The sequence below is a fragment of the Schistocerca nitens genome, chromosome 3, assembly GCF_023898315.1.
Source record: "Schistocerca nitens isolate TAMUIC-IGC-003100 chromosome 3, iqSchNite1.1, whole genome shotgun sequence".
Classification (NCBI taxonomy): Eukaryota; Metazoa; Arthropoda; class Insecta; order Orthoptera; family Acrididae; genus Schistocerca; species Schistocerca nitens.
In genome coordinates, this window is record NC_064616.1 from 859221444 (window position 1) to 859237727 (window position 16284).

The window sequence follows — 16284 nt, forward strand, 5'->3', positions numbered from 1 at the left end:
GGTCTTTCACTGGGCAAGTGATATGAAGTGTTGCCCTACCTTGCATTAAAACAGTTGTTTCCACACAATTGTGCTCTTCCAAAGCATGTACCACGTGCTGTACAAGGAGGTCTTGAAATTGTGCTGACATCGTGGTATGCTTGACAGATCCTCCGGATGTATGGTCTTCAAAGAAGAATGGGGTGAGAATAAAGGTGCTTGTGTGTGTAATATAGAGTGCAAAATGTTCCCTCTGTTGATCATGGGATGGACAATTTTTGTGATGCTGCACCAACACTGCCACTATCTGGGACACATGATACATTATCAGTTAAAGCAACAGCAACCTTGTCAATAACTTTCACTGGGATAGAACTTTTTCCTCTTCCAGGTGCCACACCAAGCTCACTCTTCTTTCTGAATTTCATTGTCATCTTCTTTAAACCATTTAGTGACATTAGGCCTCTCCTCAGATCTTTCAATCGATGATACTCTCTCAATGCAGCACTGTAATTACTGCCATTGACATAAAACAGTTCCACAACAGTGTGAGGTCTCTCTTCTCAATAGCCATACTGTTCACTTATGTTATGGCTTGTCAAATGATAGTACGGGTGTCATACAGTGTCCAGCGCCAGATTTGCATCTGGTGGCCAAAATTGGAATTAACTTTTTCCAGCGTAAATCAGTTCCCCATTAAAGCATTAGCATATCTACCAAGTTTCACTGCCATATGATAATAATAGCCAACTCTGAATCTCTGTGACCAGCTGCACTTCATTTATTCCAACCAGTACAAGACACGATTTATAGATAGCGGTCATCAGCTGACATTGTTGGCTGTAGGCAACCACTACAAGGCAGAAATTTGTGACTCACAATAGCTGTTGAATGCTCAGATAACATCGTTGTTGTGTACGCCTATTCTTAGCACAGTAACATAAATATCACAAAATGGTATTGCAACTTCACTTGGTACAAGCCCACCCCCCCTCCCTCCTCACACACACACACACACACACACACACACACACACACACACACACACACACACACAGTGCTGTAGGTGAAAAAATTGTGAAATTGAGAAATATCTGTTTACATAATTTAATATTTTTTCTTTAAATAATTTGATTTTTGTTACTTAATGGATGGTGTTCCTTCTTTAATGTTATAATGTTTTTGTGATAATTAGAAGAAGTCCTATCTGAGGAAGACAGAAAATAGTCTCTGTAATGCATTGTGATAGACAAGATTGGTGGTACCGATAGTAACATTTTAAAATAATTGGTATCAAATATTAATGTAACATAGGTCTCATTTATTGTTCCATCTCAGTTGCACATTTTTAATTAGAAATGTACAACTGATATGGAACAAGAATCTCTCAAGATGAATGTGTAAGCTATAGTGCATATATTAATTGTTTAATAGTTAATATGTTAACTCTTGCACAGTATTAACAACATTTTTGTATTTCAGGATCCTATTCGGAAACCAATGCTAGTGTTATCAGATAAAGCATTGAAGAAAGATGCTTGTGATCTTTTCAAATTGGTACAGATATACATGAATGATCGGAAGGCCAAAGTTGGAATGACTTTTAACAGTGTTGCACTTGAGATATGCAATTATGGTTACAGTAAACCAGCTTTAAGGGATGAACTTTACATTCAGATATGCCGCCAAACCACTGAAAATCCTAGAAGGTACATAAAAATTGCACAAGAAGTTACTAACTTTTGCTGCTTCTTTGCCCTACTAATATTATTCCTCTAAAACTTTAATTTTTTGCAGTAGTTACACATCAGATACTTATTCTGTACAGGATGTTTCTCATTTCCTGTTGCAGGCTTGTAGGAGCTGTAAATGGGTCATAGTCAATAAAATTTTGTTCAGGAACTCATGTCCAGAAATGTGCCATTGGGATGTAAAAGAAGTTTGAAGATCGTATCACTTTCAAATCTCGTGCCCCCCAGGGGCTCACGGTTCTTTCGTGAGTTTGTGTGTGGTGCACACGGGGCCCTGAACTATTGCAGCTCATTCTTCATTCCCTACCTGCTTTTCCTTCTCCCTGCCCCCTCTCTCCCTATCCCCACTCCTTCCCATTGCCATCTCCTTCCCCTCTCTCGGTGTTGTGCTTTATGTTGACCTGGCTGTTCCCCTGGTTTCCTGTATTGGTTGCAATTTTGTTCCTTTTGCCCGTTCTTTCACCCTTTTGGTGTTTCGGTCCCCACTTAGGTTTGACCGCCACTTCAAAATTTCCTTTTTTTTGTGCGAGCCATATGGCGAAGAACTCCCTCCCCAGCATCTACGGTGTAGATTCCTCTCCCCTCTCCTTTCCCCTCTCCCTTCCCCACTGTAGCCCCTTCCCACCCTGCTAAGTCACCAGCACGTGTAGCCAGTCCGTGTGGTGGGGCTGTTATGTACCCATATGGCTGAGCCCCTTGACAACACAGGGATCACACTACTGATACCTGAGCTGTTCCCTCCCTGTGTATGCCAAGGAGTGGTTGCTTGTCTTCTTGGAGGATCGGAACTCCCAGCAACAGCCGCCTTGCCAGACGGCCCTTTTTGTGGCTGGGTGGCGCCCATGAGGAGATCCCCTGGTCAGAGTGGGTGGTATCAGGGCGGATGCTTGGTGCATGAAGCATATGAAGCTGCAAAAATTTGGCCGTTCTCACACGGCCGTCTCTTCGAATGGTGAAGGATCCTTAAATGCTGTCTCATATGATCCGGCAGCCTTACCCTCCCTGTCTACCCCATGGGAGGAGGGCCAGGCTCGCCGTCTTCGGCTGAAACCTTTCCCCCGTTACCTCGTCTGTACTAGAACAGATGGGGACACATTGACCGCCACAAAGCCATTGATTTCATGGAAAAAATCGAGGACAAGTTTGGTGAAGTGAAGTCTATTAGTAAGATGCAGTCAGGCTCCCTGTTGATCAAAGCTTCTTCTGCCACCCAATCTGCAGCTCTTCGTGCCTGTGATCGTCTTGGCAACGTCCCAGTGTCTATCACTCCTCACCAATCTCTGAATATGGTCCACGGAGTCATTTTTCATAGGGACCTCACCCTGCAAACTGATGAGGAACTGCGAGCTAGTCTGGAGGGGCATGGTGTTCATTTTGTTCGACGTGTGCAGAAGGGTCGCAAAGACAACCACACCGATACTGGCACCTTCATCCTGGCTTTTGAGGGGATACCATCCCAGAGAAGGTCACGGTTATGTGCTACAGATGTGACATGAAGCCGTACATCCCTCCACCTGTATGGTGCTTTCAGTGCTTGCAGTTTGGGCATATGTCTTCCTGCTGTACAGAGGACCCTTTGTGTTGTGACTGTGGCCACCTCATCCGTGAGGGAACCCCTGTGTTCCGCTACCTGTGTGTGTTAATTGTCCTGACCTCCACTCCCCTCACTCACCGGATTGCTCGGCTTATGAGAGAGAAAAGAAGATTCAAGAATATAAGTTACTGATTGGGCTCCCTCCCGGGAACCCTCTCCCTGGTGTCTCTCAGGTCAGAAGACTGTTTCCACCACTCGACCACGAGGCACACCATCCCCAAAGTCGCCCGCTCTCTTTCAGTTCCCGATCTTGCAGACACCTGTACTGCCACTGTGTCCTGTCCTCCTCCACCTCAGAAAGAGGAGAAGAAGAAACATAAATCCCAAGACAAGGTGTCTCCGGTGCCCCCGGAGGTGCCAACTCCCCTCTTGCAACCTGAGTTTGACATCTTATTTATGGATGTCACCCCATCCTTGTTAGTGACAACAATTGACCAAATGACCTGATCTCCTCCTCGGCTCCTTCGTGCCTACCTTGGTCTCACACCACACATTCATCCAGTGGAACTGTAATGGCTACTATTGTCACCTACCGGAAATGCAACGCCTTGTCTCCTCTTATTCTGCATTCTGTCTTGTTCTCCAAGAAACGCATTTCTGTGATGACCACTCTCCCACTTTATGTGGTTATCGGGTGTTCTGTCGGAACCGTGCTGGCCCTGGGATAGCATCTGGTGGGGTCTGCACTTTGGTTCACTCTGATGTCCTTAGTGGCTGGATCCCTCTATGTACCGCCTTGGAAGTGATAGCGGTTAGGGTGCAAATGACTCTGGCAATCACCATTTGCAATGTCTGCCTCCCTCCAGGTAGGCCACTTACTTATGTTGCACTATCTACCATACTTCAGCAACTCCTGCCCTCCGTTTCTCCTCCTTGGGGATTTCAATACCCACTATCCTCATTGGGGGAGTGTTACATCAATGCCTTGGGGTATCATAATCGACCAACTTATCACGGATTTCGATTTGTGTCTCCTCAACGATGGTTCCCCTACCCACTTCAGCGCCACTCATGGCACCTTTCTGCTATCGATCTCGCAATCTCCTCCCCTGCCCTCGTGGCTGCCCTACATTGGTCATCCCATGATGACCTTTGTGACAATGACCACTTCCCAGTGATGCTATTGTTCCCCTGCTGCCGCCAGGCAGACAGGCCCCCATGTTGGGCGTTCCGCAGTGCCAATTGGCTTTTATACCTGTCTGCTGTCCACTTTGACACCTCCATCTTGAATTCCATTGATCAAGTCATGCAATTCATCTCTGCTGCTTTTCTTCATGCTGCTAGCAATGCTGCCCCCTATCCACAGGGGCCCCTCATCATCGGCCGGTACCGTGGTGGACCAAGGATATCGCTGTCGCTGTCCAGGTCCACCGACGGGCACTGCACCGATTTAAGCGACATCCCTCCCAGACCAACCTCCTCACTTTTAAGCGTCTTCGTGCTAAGGCTTGTCACATTACTAAGCAGAATAAAAAGAATGCTGTGAGTGCTGTGTTTCCTCCCTGGGGCCATGTGCCTCTTTATCACAGGTTTGGTCGAAGATCAGTAGCCTTCTGGGCCGCGAGCAACAGTCAACTGTCCAGGGTTTGAACATCCAAGGAGCTCTGTGCACTGATCCATTGGTCCTCGCAGAACACCTTGCGACACACTTTGTGATGGCATCATTGTCCGCTTTCGATCCTCCTGCCTTTCTCCAGTAGAAACACAGAGTTGAACAAACCCCCCTCCATTTCATCCCACACCATGTTGGGCCCTACAATGCTCCTTTCACTGAATGGGAGTTGGTGCAGGCTCTTTGCTCTTCACGAGACACAGCCACAGGGCCAGACTCCATTCACAATCAGATGATTCAACACTTGGACGTTCACCAGAGGCAACAGCTCCTCAGGGTCTTCAATCAGATCTGACTCACGGTGGCTTGGCACCATCACATTTTAGTTACTCTCCATGACTGGCGCTTCCATGGTCCCCTTCTGATTTTTATCCATGAGTTTTTATCTTACCGGCTCTTCCGGGTTCGAGTTAGCACTTCACTCAGGAGAATGGTATCCCACAGGCTTCTGCGCTCAGTGTCATGCTCTTCCTCATTGCCAAAAAAGGGCTTGTAACCTCTGTCGGGTCTCTGGTTACCCCAGCATTGTATGTTGATGATTTTTGCATGTGGTGCAGCTCCCACTTGATGTTGTCTGCTGAGCACCAGCTCCAAGGCGCCATCTGGTGGGCTTCTGCATAGCTGACGTGGCTGCCCTACATTCGTCACCTAAAGACTACCTGCCAACGGAAGCTTAATGCTCTCCGGCTCCTGGTCCACACATCTTGGGGTGCAGACTGTTCCACTCTTCTCCATCTTTACTGTGCTCTGGTTTTGTCCAGACTCGATTATGGTAGTCAGGTTTATGGCTCAGAAGCTGCTTCCACTTTGAAACTCCTTGTCCCTGTCCATCATTGTGGTACGTGTCTGTTTTGGTGCTGCCTTTTGCAGTAGTCCTGTTGATAGTCTCCTCACAGAAGCAGGTATTCCCCTTCTACACATCTGACGGAGCCAACTCCTTGTTTCTTGCACAGTTGCCATTCACCAGTTCCCTGACCATCCTGTATACCCTGTGCTCTTCATCTCCATCTGCACTCACTGGACTGCTGGACTGCACCCCGTGTCTTTCCTCCCATACCCCCCCCCCCCCCCCCCCCTTGGATGGTGCCTAGACCACTGATTAGGACTGCTGTCTTCCAGGGTCCTAAGATCTCTGTTGCTCCTATGGTTTACCGGTGTCTTGTATGTGCCATCCTTGCAGAGTTCCAGGGTGCCACCATCCTTTACACTGATGGGTCTAAGACTACTGATAACGTGGGATACGCTTTCACAATTCCTACCAGCTTCGAGCACCATTTGTTGCCAGGATCATGTATTTACAGGAGAGCTTCTAGCCATTTACAATGCCCTCCTTTTGGTTTCTCAGGCCTCTCTCCATAGTGTTTTAATGTGTTCCGACTCCATGAGCAGTCTTCAGGCTATCGATCGATGCTACTCTCATCACCCCTTGGTCTCTGCCATCCATGACCTTGTCTCTGCCCTTGAGCATGCCGCCTGTTCAGTCGTGTTTCTCCGGGCCCCGGGTCATGTGGGAATCCCAGGGAATGAATTGGCTGACTGTTTGGCTAGAGGAGCGGATACTTAACCCCCTTTTCCTTTCACGATTCCAGCTGTGGATATGCGGATCCATTTCAAATCTCTCTTTGCCCAACAGTGGAATGCTCTTGACTTTTTCCCAAGTTTTTTCCTAGCTGTTAATGTACCTTTCACCACGGGAAACATTTTTTGTATGTATTTGGCCGTTCTCACACGGCCGTCTCTTCGAATGGTGAAGGATCCTTAAATGCTGTCTCATATGATCCGGCAGCCTTACCCTCCCTGTCTACCCCATGGGAGGAGGGCCAGGCTCGCCGTCTTCGGCTGAAACCTTTCCCCTGTTACCTCGTCTGTACTAGAACGGATGGGGACACATTGACCGCCACAAAGCCATTGATTTCATGGAAAAAATCGAGGACAAGTTTGGTGAAGTGAAGTCTATTAGTAAGATGCAGTCAGGCTCCCTGTTGATCAAAGCTTCTTCTGCCACCCAATCTGCAGCTCTTCGTGCCTGTGATCGTCTTGGCAACGTCCCAGTGTCTATCACTCCTCACCAATCTCTGAATATGGTCCACGGAGTCATTTTTCATAGGGACCTCACCCTGCAAACTGATGAGGAACTGCGAGCTAGTCTGGAGGGGCATGGTGTTCATTTTGTTCGACGTGTGCAGAAGGGTCGCAAAGACAACCACACCGATACTGGCACCTTCATCCTGGCTTTTGAGGGGATACCATCCCAGAGAAGGTCACGGTTATGTGCTACAGATGTGACATGAAGCCGTACATCCCTCCACCTGTATGGTGCTTTCAGTGCTTGCAGTTTGGGCATATGTCTTCCTGCTGTACAGAGGACCCTTTGTGTTGTGACTGTGGCCACCTCATCCGTGAGGGAACCCCTGTGTTCCGCTACCTGTGTGTGTTAATTGTCCTGACCTCCACTCCCCTCACTCACCGGATTGCTCGGCTTATGAGAGAGAAAAGAAGATTCAAGAATATAAGTTACTGATTGGGCTCCCTCCCGGGAACCCTCTCCCTGGTGTCTCTCAGGTCAGAAGACTGTTTCCACCACTCGACCACGAGGCACACCATCCCCAAAGTCGCCCGCTCTCTTTCAGTTCCCGATCTTGCAGACACCTGTACTGCCACTGTGTCCTGTCCTCCTCCACCTCAGAAAGAGGAGAAGAAGAAACATAAATCCCAAGACAAGGTGTCTCCGGTGCCCCCGGAGGTGCCAACTCCCCTCTTGCAACCTGAGTTTGACATCTTATTTATGGATGTCACCCCATCCTTGTTAGTGACAACAATTGACCAAATGACCTGATCTCCTCCTCGGCTCCTTCGTGCCTACCTTGGTCTCACACCACACATTCATCCAGTGGAACTGTAATGGCTACTATTGTCACCTACCGGAAATGCAACGCCTTGTCTCCTCTTATTCTGCATTCTGTCTTGTTCTCCAAGAAACGCATTTCTGTGATGACCACTCTCCCACTTTATGTGGTTATCGGGTGTTCTGTCGGAACCGTGCTGGCCCTGGGATAGCATCTGGTGGGGTCTGCACTTTGGTTCACTCTGATGTCCTTAGTGGCTGGATCCCTCTATGTACCGCCTTGGAAGTGATAGCGGTTAGGGTGCAAATGACTCTGGCAATCACCATTTGCAATGTCTGCCTCCCTCCAGGTAGGCCACTTACTTATGTTGCACTATCTACCATACTTCAGCAACTCCTGCCCTCCGTTTCTCCTCCTTGGGGATTTCAATACCCACTATCCTCATTGGGGGAGTGTTACATCAATGCCTTGGGGTATCATAATCGACCAACTTATCACGGATTTCGATTTGTGTCTCCTCAACGATGGTTCCCCTACCCACTTCAGCGCCACTCATGGCACCTTTCTGCTATCGATCTCGCAATCTCCTCCCCTGCCCTCGTGGCTGCCCTACATTGGTCATCCCATGATGACCTTTGTGACAATGACCACTTCCCAGTGATGCTATTGTTCCCCTGCTGCCGCCAGGCAGACAGGCCCCCATGTTGGGCGTTCCGCAGTGCCAATTGGCTTTTATACCTGTCTGCTGTCCACTTTGACACCTCCATCTTGAATTCCATTGATCAAGTCATGCAATTCATCTCTGCTGCTTTTCTTCATGCTGCTAGCAATGCTGCCCCCTATCCACAGGGGCCCCTCATCATCGGCCGGTACCGTGGTGGACCAAGGATATCGCTGTCGCTGTCCAGGTCCACCGACGGGCACTGCACCGATTTAAGCGACATCCCTCCCAGACCAACCTCCTCACTTTTAAGCGTCTTCGTGCTAAGGCTTGTCACATTACTAAGCAGAATAAAAAGAATGCTGTGAGTGCTGTGTTTCCTCCCTGGGGCCATGTGCCTCTTTATCACAGGTTTGGTCGAAGATCAGTAGCCTTCTGGGCCGCGAGCAACAGTCAACTGTCCAGGGTTTGAACATCCAAGGAGCTCTGTGCACTGATCCATTGGTCCTCGCAGAACACCTTGCGACACACTTTGTGATGGCATCATTGTCCGCTTTCGATCCTCCTGCCTTTCTCCAGTAGAAACACAGAGTTGAACAAACCCCCCTCCATTTCATCCCACACCATGTTGGGCCCTACAATGCTCCTTTCACTGAATGGGAGTTGGTGCAGGCTCTTTGCTCTTCACGAGACACAGCCACAGGGCCAGACTCCATTCACAATCAGATGATTCAACACTTGGACGTTCACCAGAGGCAACAGCTCCTCAGGGTCTTCAATCAGATCTGACTCACGGTGGCTTGGCACCATCACATTTTAGTTACTCTCCATGACTGGCGCTTCCATGGTCCCCTTCTGATTTTTATCCATGAGTTTTTATCTTACCGGCTCTTCCGGGTTCGAGTTAGCACTTCACTCAGGAGAATGGTATCCCACAGGCTTCTGCGCTCAGTGTCATGCTCTTCCTCATTGCCAAAAAAGGGCTTGTAACCTCTCTCGGGTCTCTGGTTACCCCAGCATTGTACGTTGATGATTTTTGCATGTGGTGCAGCTCGCACTTGATGTTGTCTGCTGAGCACCAGCTCCAAGGCGCCATCTGGTGGGCTTCTGCATAGCTGACGTGGCTGCCCTACATTCGTCACCTAAAGACTACCTGCCAACGGAAGCTTAATGCTCTCCGGCTCCTGGTCCACACATCTTGGGGTGCAGACTGTTCCACTCTTCTCCATCTTTACTGTGCTCTGGTTTTGTCCAGACTCGATTATGGTAGTCAGGTTTATGGCTCAGAAGCTGCTTCCACTTTGAAACTCCTTGTCCCTGTCCATCATTGTGGTACGTGTCTGTTTTGGTGCTGCCTTTTGCAGTAGTCCTGTTGATAGTCTCCTCACAGAAGCAGGTATTCCCCTTCTACACATCTGACGGAGCCAACTCCTTGTTTCTTGCACAGTTGCCATTCACCAGTTCCCTGACCATCCTGTATACCCTGTGCTCTTCATCTCCATCTGCACTCACTGGACTGCTGGACTGCACCCCGTGTCTTTCCTCCCATACCCCCCCCCCCCCCCCCCCCTTGGATGGTGCCTAGACCACTGATTAGGACTGCTGTCTTCCAGGGTCCTAAGATCTCTGTTGCTCCTATGGTTTACCGGTGTCTTGTATGTGCCATCCTTGCAGAGTTCCAGGGTGCCACCATCCTTTACACTGATGGGTCTAAGACTACTGATAACGTGGGATACGCTTTCACAATTCCTACCAGCTTCGAGCACCATTTGTTGCCAGGATCATGTATTTACAGGAGAGCTTCTAGCCATTTACAATGCCCTCCTTTTGGTTTCTCAGGCCTCTCTCCATAGTGTTTTAATGTGTTCCGACTCCATGAGCAGTCTTCAGGCTATCGATCGATGCTACTCTCATCACCCCTTGGTCTCTGCCATCCATGACCTTGTCTCTGCCCTTGAGCATGCCGCCTGTTCAGTCGTGTTTCTCCGGGCCCCGGGTCATGTGGGAATCCCAGGGAATGAATTGGCTGACTGTTTGGCTAGAGGAGCGGATACTTAACCCCCTTTTCCTTTCACGATTCCAGCTGTGGATATGCGGATCCATTTCAAATCTCTCTTTGCCCAACAGTGGAATGCTCTTGACTTTTTCCCAAGTTTTTTCCTAGCTGTTAATGTACCTTTCACCACGGGAAACATTTTTTGTATGTGAAAAAATCAAATAGAACTTACTTTCAGTGTAACAGCTGCTTTATTTACTCTTGATTTATAGCACAACTGATTTTTAAATATAAAATTCCATTTTCAGGTCTATCTGTACAAATTGCCAATGACTTGTACAATATAACCATACAGTCATAATATCCAGGCTGTAAATAAATGTTGCCGAAGTAAAATTCATGGCAAAGTTCCACATATAATATCTTTTGTGTTGTAGCTGAGAGAGCCACATCATTTAATGTGCCCCAGGTAGCATGAATAATGAACTTCGTAAACTGAATACAACAAAAGAATTATTTGGACATGAATCCACACTATTTGGTTCCAACACACTGATAATCACTGTTATTGCAGTGACAGAGTTTTTACAAGTGTGACATCAATACAACTGTGTTGGTGGAGCGGTGGGGAGCAGTAAAGGTCAAGGACAGTCCAGGAGAGGTGGAAGCTCGTAGCCAGTAGCGGATAAGGTGGCCACATTGAACAATGTGGAGAGATAAGCTCCGTTGCACAGATGGGCTGCAGACGTGGCCCATTTAATCCAGGGGTGACAGTGAGTTGCACACTGCTGGGCCACAAGAGCGGACGATGTTAGGCCCAATGAGATGAACTCAAATGAGGCACGGAGTGAGCATTCAGACATGGCTTGGAGAGTATGGCTGTGGTGGGATGAAGGGAGCTCCAATTGTGAGACTGGCAGGATGCAGTCGGTGCATGGCCCGGAATGACTCCCAGTGTGAACTGCCTCTGATCGGCTGGGCAGCGTCCTCTATAGCTGCCTGGTAGAAGAATACTGCCATGACGATCAGCAGGCATACGACCTGTGGAAAAAGAATCAGTGCTTGCGATGGCAGCATTAATTGCGGCAAATCTCACACCACTAGCAGTGAAGCTGGTGTCACATGTATCTGTGGCAGCTGCAGGAGATGTGATTGACAACAACATAGTGAGCTTATGTTACTGTCATACTGTTCTCCTCCATCTCCCTCAGTGGTGTCACCAGCAGTCGGAGAGGCAACAGCCCACAATACATGTCTGCATTGCTTGAAGTCTGCAGCCATCTTAAGTTTTTCTTAGAGATGGGTAGCTACACTGGACAAGCACACAGAGTATGAAAAAGTGTCACTGATGGGACAAATTTTAATCCTCCTTGCCAAAATTTGTGTCACGTCTGGGGGAGTCACACCATTAATATTGTCCAGATAGCAAGAATAATGAGTTTTATTGACACTCGTAAACTTAATACAAAAATAAAAGAGTTATTCAGATATGAATCCACACTCCTTCATTCCAATCTACAAATAATCACTGACATTGCACTGACGGTGTTCTCATAGGGGCATTGCAGTGCAGCCATATTGATGGAGAATGTTAAAGTTTGAGGACGGTTCAGGAGAGAGGTCGCAGCGAGATAGAAGCTTGTAGCCAGTTGGAGATAGTGTAGCTGCTGTGGACAGTGCGGAGAGATGAGCTCTGTTGGATGGGCCACGAGCCTCGCTGGCATAAGACAGAAGTGACAGAGAGTGGCACACTGACGGGCCATGGGTGAGGCCGACATTGAGCCCAGCGAGTTGAACTGGAATGAGTTGTTTGGAGCTTACAGCTTCAGTGGGGTGAAGGGACCTCCAATTGAAGGGCTTGCAGGATTTAGTCAGCATGGCTCTGATTGGCTGAGCAATATCCTTTATAGCCATGTGGTTGAAGAATACTGCTGCAGTGACCAGTAGCATGTGACCTTTGGAGGAAGAATCTGGGCCCACGGTGGCAGTGCTAATTGTGGCAAATCTCATGCCACTAGTAGCAAAGCTGGTGCCATGTGTATCTATTGCAACTGCAGGAATTGTGGTTGAAAACAGCACGGTGTGCTTATGTTATTGCTGTAATGTTTTCATGCATCTACCTTGATGGTGTTGCCGATGGCTGGATTGGCAGCAGCCCTCGGTACATGCCTGTTTTGCTTTGAGGTGGATCCAAGGTGGGTTGTCATGTGTGAGTACCATCTGAGCTGCAATACAAATCAGGCCACACAAAGCCATCTGGTTATGGGACTGCAATAGCTTGAAAGCTATATAATGGGATCATTTTTTTAAAAAAAATGTGATTGATTCTTTGCACATTTAATAGCCAAATTAGTCGTTCCTGCTATTTGTGTAGCAGTGCAATCGGATCGGATGTGCATAAGTGGAACATTAAGAAATTATTTGGTGCCAATTAACATAGTCATAGCCCACTCAATTCTATAATTAGCATAAAAGAAAATTTACTTACTCGTGATTATTATGTTAAAGTCAAACCCAGAAAAAAATATATGGCTGCAAGAAAGAAACTCTGACTTAGAAAAATGATTTGTCCAGTTTTCTGATTGCAGGAATCACCTACATATTTCATGATTTGTTATTTGTCTCTGGTAGTTTATTAATTGGTGCAGAAATTTGCAGATTGTTGAATATTCAGTTTATAAATTATGATAAATTTCACATTCATTTAATTTCGATGTGGGGCCAGTCCTAGGCTGTTAAGTTTTGAAATGTACTCTTTCTTTGAATTACTTATGCATTCTTTTATAGGGAGAGCCTTCGACGTGGATGGGAGCTTCTTGCCATTTGCCTTGCTTTCTTCCCACCGTCCCCAAAATTTCAGTCATATCTGGATGGATACATGAACAGGCACAGGGATCCTGCTTTTGATTTCCCAGAAGTTGGAAAATGGCCAATTCATGTTCAGATAAGTCATTATGCCACAGTTAGCTGCAAGAGGCTAGAACGTATTGGGCACACTGGAAAAAAGGCTCCACGGAAACCTACCATTGAGGAGATTGATCAAGCAAGAGTGAGTTACAGATTAATTTATTTACATAGTTATATACTTTCTTTTTTAAGACATTAAAGTATCAAGCTGTTAATTCAACATTCCCTCAGCTCCTTCAACTGTGAGACTGTCCAGATAAAATTCTAATGGTATGCTGGTCATCTGTATTCCTTGAATTAAATCAGGTTTATTTTTTGTTTTATTTTATTTTTTTGTGTTGCTGATTTCCACATTGCCCACACTTATATGGACCAGGTGTTTGGGAAGGAAACCTTCTGATTTAGAGCTGTAATTTTTTACTTCTGAGATTGTGAACGCATCTACTGATTGTCTGAAATACAGCCATGGAAATGTAAGTGAAACATTTGTTACAATGAATACATCTGAAACCTTAAACACAAACCTCTCTTTTGAAAGTAATGTTACCAAAACTGTTCAAAGATTTAAATATGTACAGTCATTTTAGACTATTACTTGTACTACCTGTTTCCTAATCTATAATTATTAAAATGTGCTTCTGAATTACGCATTTAAAAAGCATTATTTTCACATAGAAGGCAGCTATTGTGTTATCTTAAGCAGCCATTTGAGATCCACTGCAGGATAAAGGCCTCCTTAAGACTTCTCCTTGGATTATGGTCTCAAGCTATATGTAATGTAATTGGATGCATAAAAATCTACTCACCAAGCAGCAGCAGGAGAACACACATATAAAAATATATTGAAATTTGCAAGCTTTTCTAGCCTGTGGCTCCTCCTCCTCTCTTGTCTCAAGCTATAGGCATTCATGTTATTCATGCATGTTTTGTAATATCATGTACTCTCATCCCATCAGATCATCCTCTGTCTTTCCTTGTTTCTTGGAATAACAGCATTTTTGTGTTCAATCTGCCCTTCATTTGATCCATTAATCTGTCTCCCTTCTTCAGTTTCCAGTTCAAAGATATGAAAATGAAAATGCCTGACCTTCTTCAGTTGTAATCTTTTCCAAAGTAGCTGAATGATGTATATCATACACATCATCTACCATCTTCACAAAAGAGCTCTTTTTCCTAATCTGCTGTTCTTTTCAAATGCTTCTCTAAATTGTTCTATTTTTCATAGATTTTGAATGACTTATGAATGCAGTGGTCAATTCTTGTAATAAGAATTCATACTTTCTGATAAAAATGGAAACTTTTGGAATCATTGATGCTGTAGATTTCTTTGTTTAAGCTTGTTCTCGTAGATTGTAAAAAAAGGGGGGGGGGGGGATTTAGTCAGCAAGAGAGATGTAAAAATAATTTCTTAATTGGTGTGATAGACTACTGGAAGAGCTGAATGCCATTTTACAAGTCTCTACAAAATATGTTACAGAAGTCCCTTCACACCAGCAGCACAAATTATTCCAAAACAATAACAAAAATCATCCATCATAACTGTCGTCAACATATTTTTCAAAATAATGCACATATGTTTGTAAAAATACAGAGTTTGTATAATAAATTTATCAAATAATAATAATAACAATAATAATAAGTGTATGTCATATTATTAATAAAAAAATCATGTGAAACAATTCATATGGCAAAAATTCTGTTTTTTTATCTTAACCTAAAGATAGCAAAGCACATTCAACTCGAAGTAAACATCACATGTCAATTAAATTGATGAATACTCACAATTATTTCCATTACTAGTCTCTAAAAGTGTCTGAAAATGAAGTAACTAAAAAGAAAAACAGGGAGCCTGAAAAAAAATTTATGTATACTGCTTGACAAATTTGTGAAGTGCCCAGAAGACGTAGTCAGATGTCAATATAACTTTGTACACATACACACCATCACCGGGTATGCAAATGATTACATTTTTAGTACTCTGTCACAAATAGAATGCCCAGAAGAGTGCTTTAGTGTTGTTACCAAGCCTAGTAGGTTGTAGAAGGGGTGTTAACGGCATTACATGTTCAGTGGTCACTGTGAAGGACATGAAGATACCACATACTCTGACAGGACAATGTTATCGGCATCCGACAGAATTTGGAAGGGACCTCATTGTGGACCTCCATTTGACCGTCTGTTCGAACTGTGCAATATCCAGTTTTGTGGGGCATTTGGACGTGACAGTGACTCAGTGTTGGACTGCACGATAATGTGAGGCCAAGTATACTTGTCGTCAAGGTTCCGGTCAACCAAGTCTATCGCAAGGGAAGACTGCCGTACAGTGCACCAAGTACCAATCACACTGTTGTCCCATCACATTTGTGCCTGCCATCTGAGGACAAGTAATGGACTCCCAGCAATATTCTGTGTCATTCTGAACCACTGGTCAGAGAGTAGCAGAATTTCGACAAGAGAATTACTGTAGGCTGCCATTAATGCCACAACGCAAATGGCTGTGTTTGGAGTGGTGCTGTGACCAGGAAGTATGGGCTGCTGGTTAAGGACCATAATCAGTGAGTATGGCAGTGACTGGAAAGTGGTCTCTTTCATCCAATCATTTGGAGAGGCACAGTGGCATTGTTCCTGACGTCAGCATGTGAGAAGCCATCAGGTATAACTTCAGGTGATGGCTGGTATTGATTGTGAGAACTCCAATAGCAAAAAGGTATGTCATGGACATCCTGTGTCCTCGTGTGTTACGTCTCCTGCAACAGTATCATGGTGCCATTTTTCAAAGGAAATTCCATCCACAAGTGGTATGTGTGTCTATGAACTGTCTGTGTGATGTTGAGGTAATTTTGTGGGAAGCAAGATCTCCAGATTTGCCCCAATAGGAGATGTGTGGGACTAGCACAGGCACCAACTTCGTTCCAGTTCCATTATCCAGGATTTCAAT

At 45.7% G+C, this 16284-nt stretch overlaps 1 protein-coding gene across 2 annotated transcripts in view; it reads left to right on the forward strand.

Annotated features, from left to right (window-relative positions):
- Window positions 1-16284, forward strand: part of LOC126248888 (uncharacterized) — a 349630-nt gene that overhangs the window by 293179 nt on the left and 40167 nt on the right. For both annotated transcript variants that reach the window (XM_049950347.1, XM_049950348.1), the window contains exons 14-15: window positions 1462-1688; window positions 13227-13488. In XM_049950347.1, coding sequence (XP_049806304.1) covers window positions 1462-1688; window positions 13227-13488 — 489 coding nt within the window. The remainder of the gene's footprint in view (window positions 1-1461; window positions 1689-13226; window positions 13489-16284) is intronic.